Raw genomic sequence first — 19,859 nt, forward strand, 5'->3', positions numbered from 1 at the left:
CACTCGGGAGGCAGAGGCAGGTAGATGTCTGTAAGTTTAAGGCCACCCTAGTCTACAGAGTGAGTTCCAGGACAGCCATGGCTACACAATGAAACCCTGTCTCAAAAAGCAAAACCAAAACAACAACAAAGCACCCAAACTAGGTGATGTGTAACCCCAGCACTGGGGTAGGTAGACAAGTGACTGCCCAGAGCTCTTTGGCCAGCCAACATATTGAGGCGAGGAACTCAATGTACAGTGAGAGACCCTGTCAGGTGTGGCTATTCCTCTTTAATCCTAGAACTCAGGAAACAGAGGATGTTTGTTGAATTTTGTCTACCTAGAAAGTTCTAGGCCAGCCAGGGCTAAATATTTAGACCTGGTCTCAAAAAAGAAAAAAAAAAAAGTGGTGTATTGACCTTTGGCCTCCACATGCTTGTTCCCCTTGATGTGCACTAGCACTCTGTGTCTTCTCCACAAAGGTTCCTGTACTGGAGGCGTGCCCCTCCTTGTCAGGGCTATCTTGGGAGATTCTGGAAACCGTAGGTGTACGGCTCAGCTAGAGGAAGTAGGTCATGGAGGCTGACCCTTGAGGGGACTTGGGTCCCTCTCTGCTCTCTGTTTGCCTCTGCTCCTTGTTCTCACCACTCTCTGGGCGCATGCTCTTCTCTGACCTGGGTGTCCTTTCCATTCCTCTCTCTGAACCCCATTCCCGACACGTCTACCACATTAACTTTGATTTCAGTCTCATTTAGAAGGGTTCAGAGCTGGCACTCAGGAGTCCGAGGCAGGCAGATTTCTGAGTTTGAGGCCAGATTTCACTACAGAGTGAGTTCCAGGACAGCCAGGGCTATACAAAAAAAAACCCCCTGTCTTGAACCCCCAACCTCCCCCAGAAAAGAAGGCTTCCATTCCTGCCTTGTCAGACCATGGCTCTGCCCTTCATACTCACATAGCTCTTCCATCTATTTCACACCACATCTGCCTCCCCAAAGCCAAGACTGATTCTAGGGCAAGGGCTATGGCCACAAGGCCTATGGCCCAGACCAGGCATGTACCACTAAACACAACTGCCAACAACAATCAGCTCTGTCACTATCTACCACTGGAGCCAGGTAGGGTGGGTCCATGCCTGTAATCCCAGCATTCAAGATGTGGAGGCACGAGGATCAAAAGTTGAAGATTATTTTCAGCTGCATATCAGGTTTGAGGGAAGTCTGAGTTACAAAAGACCCTGTCTTAAGATCAAACAACCCAAGCCAAGTGTGGTGGCACATACCTTTAATTCCATTGCTTGGGAGGCTGAGACAGGAGGATCTCAGTGAGTTTATTAGCCTGGTCTACATGGAGAGTTCCAAGATAGCCAAGGCTGTATAATACAGAGGAACTGCCTTAAAAGGAAAAAATATATAATAATAATAATAATAATAATAATAATAATAAGGCAAAACAACCTACCTGTCTCCCGTCACTCACTTATAGCAAAGAAGAATTGCTTGTATGGAGCATACTCCTGTATTACACACTCCCCCTGCTGGCTGGGAAGAGGGTCTGACTCAACCACTATGGGGATGCTCTGCCATAGTCCTTCCTGCCCCAGTGGGGACATAGAGTTGGGGTTCTCATGCTGTCTCTGCCCCTTAGCTGTTCTCCAAGTGTTACCCTCTGTTGCCTCCTGCACTCGGGGCAACAGGGCTTGGCCTGCAGTGTGTAGCATTCCCCACAAGCCTCTACTTCCCTATGGCTCATTCAGCCTCATGTCTACTAGACTCCCAGTCCCCAAGAACACTTCACCTACCTGAGGCCTCATCCATCTTCATCTCCACTTCAAACTCTGCCGTGATATGGGACACCTCCTTGGATGGGGACTTGCGGCCTCGGCGCCTCTTCTTGGAGGAGTCACACTTGAGGGTCACTAAAGTCACATGGCAGTTATCTGAACAGAGAAGAGTACACTGGTGTTGTGGAAGAGGATTTTAACTAGGCAAAGATGTGTTACATTTGTTTATACTGTAGAATATTACTTTAACTGTGTAAAGGTGTGTTACATTTGTTTCTGCTGCATTTGTTTAGTTATGTAAAGATGTATTGAGTTTATTTCACCTTGCCTGCCTAAGGCACCTGATTGATCTAATAAAAAACTGAACAGCCAATATCTAGGCAGGAGAGGGATAGGCAGGGCTGGTGGGCAGAGAAAAGAGATAGGAGGAGAAATCTAGGCTCAGGAAGAATGAGAGAAGAGGAAAGAGAAAGAGAGGGACATGCCTGGGGCAGGTCGGCTGCCCAACCAGCCAGCCATGGAAGAAACAGAAAAAGTAGGAGTTACAGAAAGAAAAGGTAAAAAGCAAATGTAGATGAAGAGAGATAGGATAATTTAAGTTAAAGGAAAGAAAAAAAAATGCCTATGCTTGTAGGCTGAGCATTCATAACTAATAAGAAGTCCCCATGTCATGATTTGGGATCTGGTTGGTGGCCCAAAAGAAAAGCCGGCACACTGTGGCGAAAGTAATCTGAATCAGAAGGACTGACTGTCCTTCCTAGCCCCACATGCAAACTTCCATGGGCAAGGTCCCTCTATGCCCAGGGGGCCATGGAACAGATGGGGACATGCTGAGGCTGCAGAAGATCACAGAGCTACTCAGGATCCCACAGGGACTGGGGGCTGAAGTGAGTCTCAGGCCCAGCCTTGAGTGACATACCACCACATATGGAGGTACCTCATAATACTTTCTGAGGAGGCCATGTGTTCACTTAGCACCTTACACGACAGGTAAAGCCTGTTGAGAACTGAATTTTGCAGATCAATGGGAGGATCTCAAGGGAGCAGAGATGGAAGTTTCCTTCCTCAGCCTCTTACCATGCTGTTACCTGCTTTTCTCCCACCCAAGACCTGAAATCTTTTCCCTCAGAGCTCCACCACGCCACAGAGAAGCTTGTGTGTGTGTGTGTGTGTGTGTGTGTGTGTGTGTGTGTGTGTGTGATTTAATCCTCTGTGAGGCTGTGACAGTGGCCTTCTAGATGCTGCAGTAGCCATGTTTCCCATTCATGACCATTGCTTGAAGTGCTGGCCAGACATGGCTCAGAGGGCTTAGGGGCCCTGGTGGAGGACAGACAGGAGCCTATGTGTGGTAACCCAACACAGCAGGGCTGAGGACTTTGCCTCTGCTCCCTGGGTAAGCAGGGCGGGAGGGTCACTTACCCAGAAGGGGGTGCCTCAAGGTGTCCTTTGCTCGCTCCTGGCTGCGGGGCCGGAGATGGCACTTGGCATCTCTGATCTTGAAGCGGGCCTTCTGCCTGATGGAGGTGGTGGGGGCATCTGGGGAAAGCCAAAATTCCCCCAGGTGGCGGCCTCTCCTGTGGGCAAGGAGGTAGTGGGGGACGGGGGCTGCCAGAGGACAGGTCCTTCTGGAGCTGGGTGGGGTTTGGTGTGGGCCATTCTGCCCCAGCAGCCCTCCTGGGTGGAGGAACTTTCCCTGCCGTACTTATTTTCCCCCCTGTAAGGACTGAAACATTTGTAGCCATGGCTGGTGGGGTCAAACTCAAGGCCAGGAGCCAGGTAGAGTCTTCTATTGGCAGGGAAGAACAGTGTTCGCACACATGGCTGTGCTTTTAGGAAAGAGGACACAGAAGGGCAAGGAAGGGGAAGGGCTTCAAACCCTAGGACAGCTAGAACCATAGACATCTCCAAAGCAGATCCCAACAACCTGGACTAGAGTCCTATGACCCGGAATGCTTATGAGCCCATCCTGGATGTGTTAGGCACAACATCCCAGCATTCATTCTGTGCTGTACTGGCAGCAGGCTTGGTTTTGAGAGGCAGGGACTCACTCTGAGCATCTCTTGAGCACAGTGCTCAAGGGCTGCTCTGTGGGTTAAATTCAAGGCTATTTTTTGCTACATAGCTTGTTCAGGGCCAGCCTGGGCTCTATATGAGACTTTGTGTCAAACAATGGCAGTAACAAGAGGTCTGTGAGACCACAACATTTTGTAGTTACTGAATCACTCTACTATTGTGACCTCAGTCAGAAAGGCCTCTTGTAGCTCTCTGTGGGCTGGGCCTTAGCTTCCAGCCTCCAGCTTTTAAGACCTGTCCCTGTCATGTCTCCAGAATCCCAAGCCATGATGGGCAGGGCCCAAAATGGAAAGTGCTTCCCTGGGTGATTCCCCTCCCCTTTCTAAATCATGTACTGGATGAAAAATAAAAGGCCCAAGGTTACCTGAGCAGCTGGGCCCTGCACCAGAGCTGGTGCCATTGCGCTTCGGTAGTGTCTTGCCCTGGAGACCTGGAACACCGCAGCTCAGGATGTAGCTGTTTTCTGAGTCTGTGGAAAGGCCAGTGGGTAAGATTGGCTAGGGTGTATCTCCCTCCTAGGGCCCCAGATTCCTGAGGTCTCCAAGGGTTTGCTGAATGGATTAAGATCACGACTCCAGATCCACAGAGAGCCTGACAGCTAGCTGTCTGGGAGTACTCTGTGACTGGGAGCCCTGCATTGGGTTCTGTTGTGCTGAGCAGTAGGAAGCAGGTGTGTTCTCCAGAAAGCAACACACTGACCCATCCCATCCCAGAGGGCCAGGGGTTACCTGGCATGAAGAGACTGTGGCCCAGGCAGGACAGGAAGCAGTTCTCCACTCCACCCACCTTGCCGCAGGACAGCTGGGCCTGGGCTGAGGCCTTGGACCGAGACAGGCACCCGTTCATCTCTGAGGAGAAGAGAGAGACAGAGAGACCTTGAGTGTTAGCAAGGGCCTTGGATATGGATCACAGAGCCAGACTGTAGCAGGAAGATGCAAGTCTATTTGGCAGTGGGCTAGCTGGCCACGGACAGACAGATTATTCTGCCCCCTACAATGCTGGTCTTGACTATTTGAGGAAAGGTCCTTCACATCCTCAGATAAGAGCTCTTGAAGGCAGGTGTGTCCTTAGGCACTGGGACCTGTCTGGGGTCAGAGGTAGCTGCATAAGGACATGGGCATCTGGGCAGAAACAAATTTCAGGGTATAGGGAGGGGTAGCACCCCCATCCAGGAGGCCCTTGAAGATGTCCAAAGCAGCTCTTTAGAACATCTTCCATGGTTATTGTTAGAAGATTGAAAACATTGTATGTATATGGATGTTTTTAGCTATAAGCATGCTTGTGTGCCCAAGTGTGTGCCTGGTGTGCATAACGGCAAAAAGAGGGTGTTGGATGCCCTTGAACTGGAGTTCCAGATGATTGTGAGCTACCATGTAGGTGCTGGGAGCAGCCAATGCTCTTCCGGGCTAGGTCTCTAGTCCATTCTGACTTCTTTTTTAAATAATCCATTGTTTCCTTGGTGCTGAACTCTGTACTTCATTATACAAAATTCCATTAAAATCATTTGTTCATGGTGCTAGGGAGATTGCTTAGCTCTTGCTGAGGACCTGGGTTCAAATCCCAGCACCCACATGGCAGCTCACAACTGTCTGTAACTCCAGTTCCAGGGGACCCAACACTCTCACAAAGACATACATGCAGGCATCACTTTAATGCACATATGAGAAATACATTATAAAAAAATCATTTGTCTAGGGCTGGGGGATAACTCAGCAGATTAAATCCTTGCCTCACAAGCATGAGGGTCCAAGTTTGAATACTAGAAAGCACATAAAAGAAGCTGGGTGTGATGTTACAGGCTTGTAATTCTGGTGCTGGGGAGGCAGAGGCAGGCTAATTGGCAAGCTTACTTGGTGAGTGACAAAGGAAGACCTCTGATGCCCTGCTTGGGTCTACATAGCCATGTAACTTGGTCAAAAGTACTAACTGCCCCCCCCCAACTATATACTGAATTGCATGGGTGAATTCTATACATGGCACGTGAGCTACATCTCAATACAGCTGTTGACAGAAAAGAAACAACAACAAAAAACAAACCCAAGAGAGATGCCATTAGCCTGAACACACAGTAATTACCCAGTTGGGTCGAACCTGTCTCAGACCTGTACTGTTGCTACAGATAACAGGGTAAATGTTTACAGAGAGGCATGGCAGAGCTTTCAGAGTCATGAGCAACTCTGGAGCACTTTATGGTCACAGCTGAACTCTGAGGACCTTGATGTAGGAGCTAGAAGTCACAGGAAGTGGCTTCTCAGTTCCCCACTCTCAGCCAGCTGCTCTGAACTGAGTACTAAGGTCAGGGCCTCCCCTAGGACAGACAGCCAAATCCCATACACCACCAGATATGGTGCCTGGTAGCATACTGACCCTGAGAGCCAGGAGGATGCTGTCTGGTGCTGTTCCCCAGGCATGCCCCCCCCATAGATGTCTGCTAACATCTTCTGGAGATCCCACCCTATGGGACCATCTCACAGCCAGGAAGGTTTTCCCGTGTTCCAGCAATCATCAAGGTGCTGAAACCAAGAGCCCCAAGCAGATATACAGCTGGGTTGGAACTCTGCTTTTGGCTACCCCTGGGGCTCTTGGTGGGTAGAAATGTGTACAGGAAGAGTTGTTTTCTAGATGAGCTGAAGCAGACCTGCTGAAAAGGACCTTTGTGCTCACAGGAGCTGGAATAGGCCTTTCTGCTTCACATTTGTGGCGCTTCGGAGCACTCAACAAGGAGTAGACTCATTCTATTGGAAGAAATTTGTAATCAAGCGCTTAGAAATGCCACTGTCTTCATTTTCCTTGCTTCCCTGGAATACTAGAAATGAATTTTTCAGGATGTAAGGTCACCCCAGAGCTTAGCCGGGGCTCTGCAGAGACTGTTTCAGTGCACAGAAACTGACTACCTAGGGTTCACAGTAAAGGACGACATCACACAGCTTAGCGAAGAAACCCACTTAGATGTCAGCTATGGCCTAGTTCCGAAATAAGCTCCTTGGAGTGTGTTACACTTCAGTCTTTTTTATTTTATTTTTTTAAGATTTATTTTATTATGTATACAATGTTCTGTGTACATGTTTGCACTCACACCAGAAGAGGGTATCAGATGTCATTACAGATGGTTGTGAGCCACCATGTAGTTACTGGAAATTGACCTTAGGACTCTGGAAGAACTGTCAATGCTCTTAACCTCCAAGCCATCTCTCCAGCCCCACTTGAGTCCTTTTTAAATGACAGGGGCTCATATTGCTCAGGCTGGCCTCAAACTTGCCATGTAACGAGAATCTTGAACTCCCAGTCCTCTTGCCTCTACCTCCCAAACTCTGTGATAAGTGTGCATCACCCTACACAACTGTCCTTCTGTCTTCCCATGATGATTCCCACTATTTGGATTTAAAGTTCTACCCTTCTGACTTAACCTATCATGCATGACAACCAACATGTACTTCACCTTTTCCAGGATAGCTGCTGTCTGAAAACCACAAGTCATGCTCTTTGTGATCAAAGAGAGAGAAAAACACCATAGTACTGGGAAAGGCAGCCTTGGGAATCCCTGCTGGCTACCTGTGGTTATCATTCCCTCTTCTCCAGCCTGGCATCACAGAGAAAGGTCACATCTCTCAGAAAAATCTAGCTAGATGATAACACTAGGTCCAGGCTGACTGCTTGTGGGGGCTGTGAGATCTTTCCAACTTTAGGACATTGCACTCCAACACTCTCAGTGGCCGGTGCTCTCCTTCTAGGAACTGGAGGGACAGTGTCCTTTTGAGGGATGTAATAATAATGGGTGAAACAGATCATAGGATTAGATGGGTCATTCATGGGGGTCAGGCAACCCAGAGTACTCACCAAAAGTTTGCCCTGGGGTGGGGTGTGTAATCCTAGCATTTGGGAAGTGGAAACAGGGGGATCAGGAGTTCAAGGCCAGCCTTAGCTACTGGGGTATGGCTCAGTGGTAGTACTAGCATGCACAAGACCCTGGGTTCCATTCTCAGCCCTGCAAAACAAATGGACAGGAAGAGTCCCTCTTTCTGGACGACAGTGAAAACTGCAGCCTGTGTAAACATGGAGTGGTGCAACAGGGAGGAGCTTAGCAGGCTACCTTGCTGCCATCACAATCCTCGACCATCTGTGGGTCTACCATTTGCATCTGTTAGCTCATGGACACAGAAAGGCTTCCAGTACCCTCTACTAATGTCTTCAGTTATACTTGTCTGCCTCAGTTAGTCAATGCCCAGAGTCCAGAACATTGAGCATCTCAGGTGACTTAAAGGAGAAAGTAGTATAATATGTCATTCACCAACACAGCTTAACAGTAGTCTGACCAATGGCAGTTAGCTCTCCAGCAGTGACAACCAGGCCACCAATGGTAGTCAGACCGTTTGGTGGTTTGAATATGAATATGAATATGACCCCCATAGGCTCATATTATTTGAATGCTTAGTCACCAGGGAGTAGAACTATTTTAAAAGATTCTAAGGATTAGAAGGTGTGGCCTTTTTGGAAGAAGTGTGTCACTGAGGGTGGGTTTTGAGGTTTCAGAGACCCATGCCAGGCCTAAGCTCTGCCTGTGCATCAGGATGCAGCTCTCAGCTCCTGCTCCAGCTCTTGCCTGCACGCTGCCATGCTCTCCAACATGGTGATGATGGACTAAACCCCTGAAGCTGCAAGCAAGCCCCCAGCTAAATGCTGCCTTTTCAGAGCAATTGAACAGTGACTAAGACAGCCCTCTACCCATGGCATAGCATTTACAGTGGAAACTGGATAAGCCCTGATGCTTCAGGTATCCTTGGCTCTGGCAGAGTGGGCACAGGGTGGGTTGGCATGGAGCAAATGCAGAGAGGGTCTGATGGTCATTCTAATAACTGGACCCTGGCTGGACATGCTGGAGCATGCCTATAACCCCAGCACTCAGGAGGCAGAGGCAGGAGGATTCTATGAGTTTGAAGCCAGCCTGGTCTATATAGTGAGTTCCAGGCCAGCCAGGGATACATAATGAGACTCTGTTAAAACAACAACAGAATAGAAAAAGGTGAAGGGGGCCTGGGCTTTGATTTCAAGGGAATGAAGCCTTGCTGGAGGGCTCTCAGAAGAATGTCTGAGCTTTTAGTTTTTTCATCAATGGGGGCTAAACCCAGGGCCTCATGCATGCTAGGCAGGTGCTCTACCACCAAATATACCTCTAGCCCTCTTTCTACTTCAGTTTTGAGATGGGATCTCACTGAATTGCCTAAAATCATGAAATTCACTCAGCTGACATTGAACTCACTCTGTAGTTAGGCAGGTATTGACTTTTTGATCCTCCAGAGTATCTGGGATTTCACAGGCCTACACCATCATGCCTAATATTTGCCTTTATAAGGCTTGCTTTGGTTGCCTAGGACATCAGAGCATGGCAGGGCAGCAAGCTAGAGAGTGAGGACAGGCCTGCGGCATCCCCAGAACTGCTCCCTGGTCCTGTGGAGGCACAGCTAATTGTTTATTTGTTAGACCAATGAACATCAGTCATCAGGACTCAGCTAGGGGAGACAGGGCCCTTACAGAGAGGTCATGGGAAACCAGGGCTGTCTTGGAGGCAGTACTGGCTCTGTGAGGGGCTGGCAGCTGGGTGGGGATAGGGGTGGGATTTGCAGGCCTGGTGCTGCCATTGTAATCGAAGAGGTCTAGTCGTCCTGGAACTTCCTCAGAAGGAAGAGGACCGGATAGAGGTAGGGGTCATCAATCTACCTCTTTCAGCTTCCAGTAGGGTTCCAGGCCCAAAGTACTAGTTCACTGCTCTGTGGTTCATCTCCTCACCTCAGGGCTCCATTCCTGTGTCCCTGGCTGACACTAGGCTTGCCTGGCCTCCAATATCAAGCTGTTTCCCATTAGTAGCCAACCCCAGTGACAAGAGACTCCTGCCTTCTAACCCAGGACCCAAGAGACCCCCCCCCACTACCACGGTCACGGTCTCCTGCATCCCCCTCCCCTCATACAGAGGGTCCCTCTCCACTCACCTACACAGTCCTTCCGATTCCAATGCAGCCTCCTCCCTGGTGGGCAGACACACTCATAGCTGCCCTCAGTGTTGACACAGCCCTGTTCACAGCTGCCGTTGTTCACACTGCACTCGTCCATGTCTGGAAACACAGGCACAAGAGTGAGGGCAGGAGGGGGTGGGAACCACCAGCCCAGGCCACACTCATAGTGCTGGAAGGGCAGGGGGCACCCAGGACCAGAGACCAGAAAGCTCCTGACCCCAGCACAGCCTGTGAGAAGTCCTCGGAATCACGAATGTCTTATCTCTCCAGGGAAAGTATCAGCCCCTTTCCTGCCTTAGTTTCCCCCTCTGCACCAGGGTGAAAGGAGCCACCTGAGACCTCTCCTCTGACCAAAAGCCTCCTTTAGGCAAGGGCTAGCTCTTCCAGCTCCAGGCCACCCAGCTGCCAGCTTACAAGTGTCCTGCCAGTCAGGGAGGAGGCACAGCATCAGTATCTAACGGCTACTCTGCCCCTGTTGCAGGGTTACCTGGTTCTCTCAAGCTTCATGATATCCTCAGGTCACAGAGAAAGAAGAGAGATTGTGACTCCTTTCCCCCACTCCTATTTACAGCAGCCACATCTGGCCTGAGGCTCTTTGGCTCAGTTTATGCTCAGGTTTCTTTTGGTGCTGGGCATAGAATCCAGGGCCCTAGGCAAGAACTCTCCCCAGGCTTAATGGCTCCTGAATCTTCTCTCCATCCCTGGCCTCTGCCCCTGCCCCCACCCTCACCATAGGGGCTTACGGTCTCAGGCCATGGGTCATCTTCCTCTTGGGCTGCCTGGGTCCCATACTCCCTTCCTTCACAGCCAGAGCCCTTTGTCACACAACTATGACCATACTGCACACGGCTTCAAGCCTTCCTGCTTTTGTGTGTGACACTAAAAATCCTTTAAGCTTCCTCCAGGTTCATGTCGCCCTGTATATCCTGGGCATGCATCTCTCTAGGGGATATTACCTTGTTTCCCACCATTTGTGGGCTCATTCCTGTAATCCTCTACCTCTGGGACTTTGCACATGCCATTCCCTCTGGATTATTTTCCCATTCTGACCTAAACATTCCTCTTTTAGGTTTCTCATTGTCTTACCACCCTTCCTTTCTCTAGAGTGCGTTTTCTGGAATTTTCTGTGCACTGGTCACTCCCTTCTAGATTGATGCGTCCCAGGAAATGAGGTTCTGGGCTAATGCTCCCAAGTTGGCTAAGGTACTCTGCGGTGCTTCCCATGCTCTGCCCCCACCCCCATCCTTCTGTCCTTTACCCTGTGCCTGTGCTTGGCAGAATCCCTCTGTCCCCAAAGTTCCCAGCCTTGTAAGGTCCCTCCCAGGCCCATCAGGGTTAAGGTGGGGTTGGGGATGGGGAACAGTGTTGATGGCCATATGGCCAGGCGCGTGCCTCGAGGGGCAGGTGGCCCTGGTGGGCGGGCTGCAGACCTCCGCAGTGGGTTGTCCCGTAGAGAGTATAGCCTCGGTGACACATGCACTGGAAGCTGCCAGGGGAATTGATGCAAATGTGGTCACAGGTCCTCTCAAAGGAACACTCATCGATGTCTGTGGGCACAGGGAGACAGTGTGGGTGCCAGTTTGAGGTGACTAGGTAGGTCTGCCACCCAGTGAACACCCCCCACCCCATTGTTCCTGGGTCCTGAGGCTCAGCATAGCCTCCCACAGTCTATTAGGGTTCTTGTTGCTCACTTCCCCATATTGCCTCCATTACCTGTTTCTGGGGTAGAATCCCCTCACATCTGTTCTAGAAGTGGGTGGGGCAAAGTATCATGAGTAGAGGATAATTATGAACCCCTGTTATGTTAATTTCTCATTAGCCTTTGGTTTGGAAAGGTATTTACATTTGCTTTAGTGTGTACATGTGTCTGTGCCCATGTGTTTACCTGCACATATGTGTTCAGGCCAGAGATCAATGTTGGGTAGTTTCCTCATTTACTCTCCATCTTAATTACTTATTTAAAAATGTTTAAGCTTTAAATTATGTGAGTACAGTGTCCAAAGGACAGAAGAGGGCTCCAGAGCCCTAAGAGCTGGGGTTACAGGCCACTGTAAGCCTCCTAATGTCAGTCTGGGAACAGAGTTCATGCTCTTAATCACTGAGCCATTGCTTTAGCCTTATTTATTTTTCAGAGAGGGATCTCTCATTAAATGGGAAGTTGACTGTCAGCTAAACTGGCTGCCCTGAAAGTTCTCTTCTCTCACCCTGCTCCCCATGCTGGGTTTTCGGGCACATGTTGCCAAGCTTGGTGTTCATGTGGCTGCTGGGAATATGAAGCCCTCAAGCTTGCCAGGTGTACACTTCACACTGAGCCATCTCCCCACCCTGTTTTGCTTTTACTTTTGAGACTGGGGTGTGCTTGTGATCTCATTATGTAGCCCAAACTGGCTTTGAATTCCTGACTCTCCTGCCTCTGCCTCCCAGGTACTGGGCTCACAGGCCTGGATAGGAAAGGAACTTAATATACATGTCAGGAAGGAAAATGACTGGGACTTGTCCAAGAGTTCTCAAGGGCTGAAATGGAATATAAACTCATAATGTTGACCAACGTGTGTTCTCAGCACCCTAAGGTGTTTCTGGAGTGGCTAAGGAGAGTGGAAGAAGGGACAGGGAATACATTACCCACAGACTTTAAAAAAGTAGCTCCGATAGCATGTGATATTTGACTATCAACTTCCTCTCACAGCCAAAATGAAAAGAGAAAGGAGGGTCTCAGTTGCCTGCTTATCAGCCATCTCATAGAAGTTGACACCAGAGACTGGGGTATTGCTGTGACAGACCTGGCCATTGTTTGTTGGAGGACTATGGAAGACTTTGGAACTTTGGACTGGAAAAGCTAGAAGTTTCAAGTGTGTCTTAATAGGCCATCTTAGTAGGAGCATGGAAGACATTGCTGAAGGTGATTTGAAGGGGGCAGCTTGAGAAGTTTCAGAAGGAAGGGATATTAATAAATGGCTTAGAGAACATAATTATGATATTTTGGCGAAGAAGTCAGCTGCTTTTTGTCCTTGTCCTAGAAATCTGCCTGAGGCCCCATTGAAGAGTTTTAGATTAATGGCATTGGCAGAGGGGGTTTCAAGACAGCCTAGTATTGATTGTGTTAGGTGGTTATTAGTAGTCACCCTAATGCAGTTCTGTAATGAAAAGGAACAAGCCGAACAAAGAGGAATATAAAACATACAGCATGAGGGGGGAAGGGGACCAGGAAAAGTGATGTTGGAGCCAAGTCCTGAACTCAAGGGAATAAAAAGTTTAAAGAAAAACCTGATTTTAAATGGAATAAATGGAGTGGTGATCTCAGGGCAAGATCCCATCCAGCTAAGCTTCCAACTTGTTAAAAGGAATTAAAGGAAAGCATAAGCAGGGAAGGGAACCATCAATAAATGAAAGCTGACACAAATGTTATAACACAGGGGCCAAGGGCCAACCCCAACAAGCAGAATCTGGAGGGGTGTCTAAAGAAAGCTGCCAAAGCTAGGCCTGTGACAGGGGTGTCCCTGCATGGAGGCCCACAAAGGCCATCATGTGAAGCTAAGAAGAAACTAAGAAGGTCTTGGAGACCTCAAGATGTTGGAGATGCCCAGAGCCATGGAATACCTGCTGAGGACAGCTGCTAGCAGGAAGAGGAACCAGCCCAAGAGAGAGAAGGAGTTGGAGATCTGAAGAGTTTTGACATCAGACATGGAGATGCAGAGTTTGGAGTTCATCCTGCTGGTTTTCAGCCTTTGGTCCAGTTATTTCTTTACTATGCTCCCTTTCCTCCCGTTTGGAATGGTAATGTATGTTCTGTGTTATGGTATGTGGAAGTGTGTGTGTGTGTGTGTGTGTGTGTGTGTGAGATCTACTTTTTCATTTTGATATTACAGATTACACTTAAGAGACTGCCTTGAGTCTCAGAAGAGACTTTAGATTTTTAAGCAATCTTGAGACTGTAAAAGACTATGGGGACTTTTGAAGATGAATGGAATACATTTTTGCATTATGATATGGCTACAAGCCTATGGGATCCAGGGAATGGAATGTGGTGGTTTGAATAAGAATGGCCCTCAAAGGCTCAAATCACCAGTGAATGAAACTGAAAGGATCATGAGAGATAGGAGGTGTGGCCCTGGTGGAGGAAGTGTGTCACTGGGGGTGGACTTTGAAGTTTTAAAAGCTTTGAGGTTAAGAGTTAGTTCTTTGAATACATTGGCTCTGTCTGTAGTGGTGTCATAGTTAATCGAAATATTATGTGTTTATAAGATCTAATGCAAGAGAAACACTGTTCTGTGGGTGCTCAAATGAGACTGCAAGCTTTCCTTGGAGTCTGGGAGCATCTCCTGGGCTGTGGATGGACCCTGCTTGGAAAGGAGAAGGGATGCTCCAGGCAAAGGACAGGGGAGGTCCAAGGAGGTTATGGAACTGTATGAGAGTCAAAGGGCACTGGGAAGGTGCTAGGGTCCCTAAGGAGCTTCAATTCTTTGATAGACCCAGGGAGCCTTCAGATAGATGAGCTGCAAAAGGGTGGAGATACAAATGGGGCTGGGTGGGGTGTATGCCAGCAAGGGCTTGGGTGCAGAGCCTGAGTGTGCCTACTACCTGGCTTCTTCTCTCAGGTTGAGGATTCAAGACTCTTGGCCAGTGGTTTTCAACCTTCTTAATGTTGTGACCCTTTAATACAGTTCTTCATGTTGTGGTGACCCCCAACCATGAAATTATTTTCATTGTTACTTCATAACTGCAATTTTGCTACTGCTATGAATTATTATCTAAAATATCTGATATGCAGGATATCTGATATGCAACCCAAAGGGGTTGTGACCCAAACATTGAGAACCACTGCCCTTGGGCCACCATGGAACTTGGTAAAGTGATGTTGAAACAAAGCTGGAGTGTGGAGGAGCCCTCAGGGGCTGGCCAGCTGCTGGGATCCTGACCAGCCTGCATCTAGAAAAGATGGGCCAGGATGTTCATCCAGGGGAGCAAGGCCTGGTCTGGGGGAGGGTATCACTGGTCTTGACCTGGTAAGTAGGCCAGGTTGGTGTTGGGTACCCTTGGCAGCTTCTTCTTACCAGGACCTAGGACCTCAGGGCCTCACTTCTGAGACACTGAACTGTACTCACAGGCAGAGGCTACCACCTAACAACCAAAGTGATGCCTGCTCTACAGCTACAGGGGACTTACAGGAACAAAAGAGCCTGATCCTGATAGGATAGTCACTGTTAGAACTAAGGCTCTGATGCTTTTCTTGTTTTCTCCCCAAGCTGGTTCTCCAGGGCACCTGCCTCCTTCTCAATGGCCCTGCTGAGGCCCGCTAATGTCTCGTGTACTCCAAACTCTTTCTCCAAATGGGCCAACTTCCCATTTGCCCTGGGACATGAGTTGTCTAGTGTGTCACCAGTAACTTTTCTAGGAATCTCCCTGGTTGCTTGCCTCCTGGGATGCCTGCATCTTAGGGGCTACTGGGCTTGTCCTGTGACTCTTGTCTACTTAGTCCAACCAGAACCTCAATTATCCTTATCTTAGCAGAAGCCACCCCTCTGCTGGGTGTGCAATGTGCAATGCCTTCCACCAGAAGGCAGTATTGAGCCTTCAGAACTGGGCTGCCTGCAGGAGGAAGGCATGGATGGGAGGGGAGAGTGTGGGTGGGTACCTCTCTGGGCCTTAGTTTCCCATAAATATATTTTAGATTATGTCTCACTGTGTAGCCCCGTCTAGACTCAATCTTACAACCATGTCCCAGCTGGAACTGTGGCATGCACCACCATGCCCAGCACTTTTCCCATCTATAAAGGAGACAGGAGACAGGGTTGGATTGTGTGGCTCTAAGACACGAAGTACAGGTAGGCAAGAACAGGCACCAAGTTCTGGAGAATTCTGTAACTGAGCTACCCAGTTTGCATGCTTCCCTCTCCTGCGAGTCTACAAGAATCTGGAAGACAGGGACATCGACCATGAGGGCTGACTGTGAGTGGCACCTGGGGCCTGGTGGGTACTCACCTTGGCATGTCCGCTCATCCGTCAGTAGTTTGTGGCCCTTTTGGCAGCCGCATTCAAAGCTGCCCACTGTGTTTCGGCAAAAGTGGTCACAGCCTCCGTTGTTCATCAAGCACTCGTTGATGTCTGAAGAGGTTGGGGAGGGGAGGAGGCTCAGGTGCCATGGTGGGGATGGCCTGGGGAAGGGGTAGTGCCATCCTGCCTTCTTGGCCTTGACCCACCTGCTGCTCAATGCCTAGGGTTGGCCTCAGGTCCCCAGTTGAGTACAGATGTGAAGAACCTGGGTGAAAAGCTAAACCCTGGTTCCTCAAGTTCCCTGACTTCCCCTGTGTCTGGTAATCCTGATACATTGTTTTAGGGTTCAGGGAAAAACGGGGACAGTGATGTCCCTTTGCCCAGACATCTGAGGAGGCATTCTGGAAGGAGTGAGGCTACAGTAATGCTGCCTCGTGACATGGGGCAAGCTATGTCCCCTCTCCCATCCCAGGATGAGGATAAAAAGGGTCCCCACAACACAGGACAGACTCCACAAGGATGGCAGGAAATCAAATCTCCAAGGTGCAGGGGCTTAGTAGGTGTGGGTACACGTGAGGAGCAGGTGTCACTGCTGACTGCCGCTGAGGAGAGTCTGTATGGAGGAGGAAGCGCCTGGGAGGTGCTGAGGCTTCCTTAGGTGAGTGAGGTCTGGGCCCGCCCCACTTCCCGTCTGTTGGCTTGACCTGTTCTCACTGTAGCAGTTAGTGAGTAGTGACTATCCTCCACAGACCACTGACCCCACCCACCTTGATGCCTCTCACTTGGTACCCCTTGTGAGCAAGCTTGCCAGTTGGCTCCAGCTCACATTTTTCCAGTGATAGGGAGCTTTCTCCTTTGGAGAGTGGGCTTCTGGCGAACACTTCAAAGATGCTTATCTACCTCTGTGAGCCCCTCCTCTCATGTCCTGCCTGCCTGAGCCCTGGTATTGCCCATAGTGGAACTGCTGACCCTCCCACAAGGAGTTTCTCAGCCCTTTGGGGCTTCTCTATTAACCCTTCCCCACCTGAGCCTGTCAGTGAAGGGGCTGTCACAGGGTCAGAATGAGAAAGAGCTCAGGCTGGTGTAGCCAGCTAAGTGGAGGTAGTGGGAAGGCCGCTCTCTCCAGCACAGGATCTAGTAGGGGCTTGTTGGCCTCACATGGCTCTCAACCTCCAGAGTGCAACTTCTTTTTCTCTCACCTCTCCCCTTCACCCAGTGGCCCCCTCCCCTGCCATGGCAACCAGCCCCACCTCCTGCTGCATATCTGTCAAGTGCTGAGGCCTCTGGCTTCCCAGGAAAAAGGCCTGGATTCTCACAGCCCTTCCTTCTACAGCGAGGTTTGGCCTCAGCTGTCCACTTCTCCCTGCTGAGCTTCTGCAGGCTCCGCCCACCACACTCCTTCAGAAGCTGTCTCAACCATTTGAGAGCCCAAGGACAGCAGAGGTAAGCCCGCAGGGCCAGGGACTTCCTGAGAGTGTTCACAAAGAGATGAATGACATCATCAGTAGCAAGGCAAGGATCCCAGACAGTAGGGGGAGCTGAGGGTACCGAGGCTCTGGGCCCAGGCTGATTTGTATAGGGGTGCCCTATTGGGGTGAGCCACAGGAATGCGGTACACATCAACCCCCTCTTCCCTCCTGCTATCCCATTGGGCACAACCTGGCCACCTGTGGGGCTAGTGAGTGAGGGTTTTCAGGTGGGTACAGAGGGAGGGCCATGTGCTGGGCTGGCCTGGCCTGCAAGTCGGGTGAGGACACTTCCCACTTTGATGAAAGTCCTGGCAGGTGGCCTGCTTGGCCCAGGGCATGGGAGAGGAGAAAGAACAGGCAGTGGGTGGGGACTCTCCCAGGCTGTTCTGGGAGATGGTGGGAGGAGGGGCTTCAGTATCAGGAGCCATGAAGCCCATCTGCTAGCAAGTGGCCCTGTACCAAACAGGGTACCTAGGGCTGGCGGCCTAGAGCAGAGCTAAGCCTAGGGTAAACTCCCCAGGCCCATGGCCCCCATGCTTGGGCAAATGTTCCACCTTCCCACCCTGCTTTCACCTGCTCTGCTGTGCCTAGCTGGCCCAGGGCTTTCTGTTGTGGGTTTCCCAGCTGTCACTGCAACACCCCCTCCCCCCTGCCACCTGTCTTGCCTGATGATGACTTGTGGGCTTTCAGAAAACATCAAACCTTTGAAGCCATCCCTTTGATATTGTCCCTTGGACCCTTGCCAAGATCAGAGTGCACCTGACTAGTGAGCTAGAACCCCAGGGCAGGCCCTCAGGTTCACTAGGAATCCCCCATTGGCTTGTGCTGCCCAGGTCCCTGAGCCCTGCTGGGAACTCCCTAGCACACTGGCAAGAACTTCACAAAACCCCACCCCTAGGGTCTGTGGTGCCACCTGGCTTCTTAGACTTGAAGATGCCATGATGGCCATGTTAGGCACTTACACATGAGCCCTCACCCCTTCAGTTCTAGTAGCATCCATAGCAGAATCTCAACTCTGCTTTTCCCCCTGCAGTGGTCACCTGGCCCAAGCAATGTCACCAGAAACCTTGATGCTCTTCTAGATTCTGCCCAGAGGCCAGAGACCAGGTAGTGCTATGGGACCATCTCAAAGTGACAACCTGGGCCTGTGCCTACCTAACTTTGACTGGGGCCTGGCCAACAGTCCCTGGTAATGCTCTCAACACCATCCCCCACACCTTATGCTGGTGAAAGCCACTGCCCCTCCCCCCACCTTCCACCTGCACCTCAGAAGGACTTCATCATGCATGGGCTAGTGTATCTCTACAGCTGACTGAAGCCATCTCTGGACCTCTGTACCCCTCCTTCCTCCCAGCACCTGAACGCAGCAGAAGCCAGAGCACCTCAGTTACACGAGGTGCTGGCCCACTCCAGAAGTCAGGAGGGAGAAAGGGCCCCAAGGAGTGACTCATGTTTATGGAGGAGGTATGGCCAAAGGCTGGATTAAAGAAGGGCCAACCTGGTTAAAGGGCCCAACCGTCTGAAGAGCAGCCACGGGGAACCAAGAAGCACTAGGGGCTGGGGCCAGTGAGCCTAAGACTATGATGTCTCCTTCACATCTATCTTCCCCCAAATGGAGTACACAGCAGGGCATGGTTTAGCTACTGGCATGCCAACAGCCCCTCTCATGGCAGAACACACATAGCTCAGGCCCTTTCTGGCTAGATAAGTTGGTTCTCAGAGGTGAGCAGCTGGTCTGCCTCTAATCTTGACCACCCTGGGCTCATTACAGGAATGAAGCTTTACACAGCATTCATGTCCAGGGCCAGCCTATGCCTCAGAGGGCACAGTGAAGCCTGGATCTACCCTTTGTTAGCCTGGGGTACCATAGAAGGACTGGCTTACTGTGACATCAATGGGCTTCAAGGAAAACAGTGGGAACTGCACCCCACCTTCCCTTTTGCCTGGCTGCAGGGAAGTCCTGCCTTCCACCTCAGCCATCTTCATTCTCACCTCCAGACTCCTCAATTTCTATGCCAGAGTTCTGCTTTTGGTTGAAGTCCCCTTATACATTTGTGGTAGTGACACACAATGATGCATGCCCTCTACCAAGCTGTCCCTACCAGCTCAGCACTAAAGGCCACACAACTGAAAGTCAAGCATTGGACCATACACCATTCTGGAGTCGAAGGTCCAGACATACTCTGTTGTGGTTTCTGTTAATTCTTAAAACACAGGCAAATTTTATGGCACCAGGACCTTCCTGACCCAGGACACTACAAGTGTGCCACACTACCCTGCTGGGAACTCTTTCCTTTCTTATCTCTAACAACCTCTGTGGCTGCCAGCTGCCTTCATTCATCTGCCCTCCAGCCTGGTTAACAGGACCCAACAGTAGGACCAGATGGGCCTTCTGGGTCCAGGCAGGGCGGTACCAACACAGCCCATGTGCTGACCTTTGCATGTCTTTCCATCCGGCTGCAGTGTGAATCCAACTGGGCAGCTGCACCGAACGCCAGTGGCAGTGTCCTTGCATGTCCGGTCACAGCCTCCATTGTTCACTGCACATGTCTCTGGGGA

General features: G+C 50.3%; 1 protein-coding gene across 1 annotated transcript in view; it reads right to left on the minus strand.

The window, feature by feature from the left end:
* The window catches only part of Scube1 (signal peptide, CUB domain and EGF like domain containing 1), a 120,254-nt gene that overhangs the window by 14,933 nt on the left and 85,462 nt on the right, over window positions 1-19,859 (minus strand). Inside the window, exons 8-15 of the mRNA XM_051189516.1 lie at window positions 19,736-19,852; window positions 15,820-15,942; window positions 11,271-11,387; window positions 9,817-9,939; window positions 4,561-4,680; window positions 4,197-4,301; window positions 3,179-3,295; window positions 1,778-1,915 (exon numbers count right to left, since the gene is read on the minus strand). Of these exons, the coding sequence (XP_051045473.1) occupies window positions 1,778-1,915; window positions 3,179-3,295; window positions 4,197-4,301; window positions 4,561-4,680; window positions 9,817-9,939; window positions 11,271-11,387; window positions 15,820-15,942; window positions 19,736-19,852 (960 nt within the window). The remainder of the gene's footprint in view (window positions 1-1,777; window positions 1,916-3,178; window positions 3,296-4,196; window positions 4,302-4,560; window positions 4,681-9,816; window positions 9,940-11,270; window positions 11,388-15,819; window positions 15,943-19,735; window positions 19,853-19,859) is intronic.

This window comes from Phodopus roborovskii, unplaced genomic scaffold, assembly GCF_943737965.1.
Source record: "Phodopus roborovskii unplaced genomic scaffold, PHOROB, whole genome shotgun sequence".
In the NCBI taxonomy this organism is placed as follows: domain Eukaryota; kingdom Metazoa; phylum Chordata; class Mammalia; order Rodentia; family Cricetidae; genus Phodopus; species Phodopus roborovskii.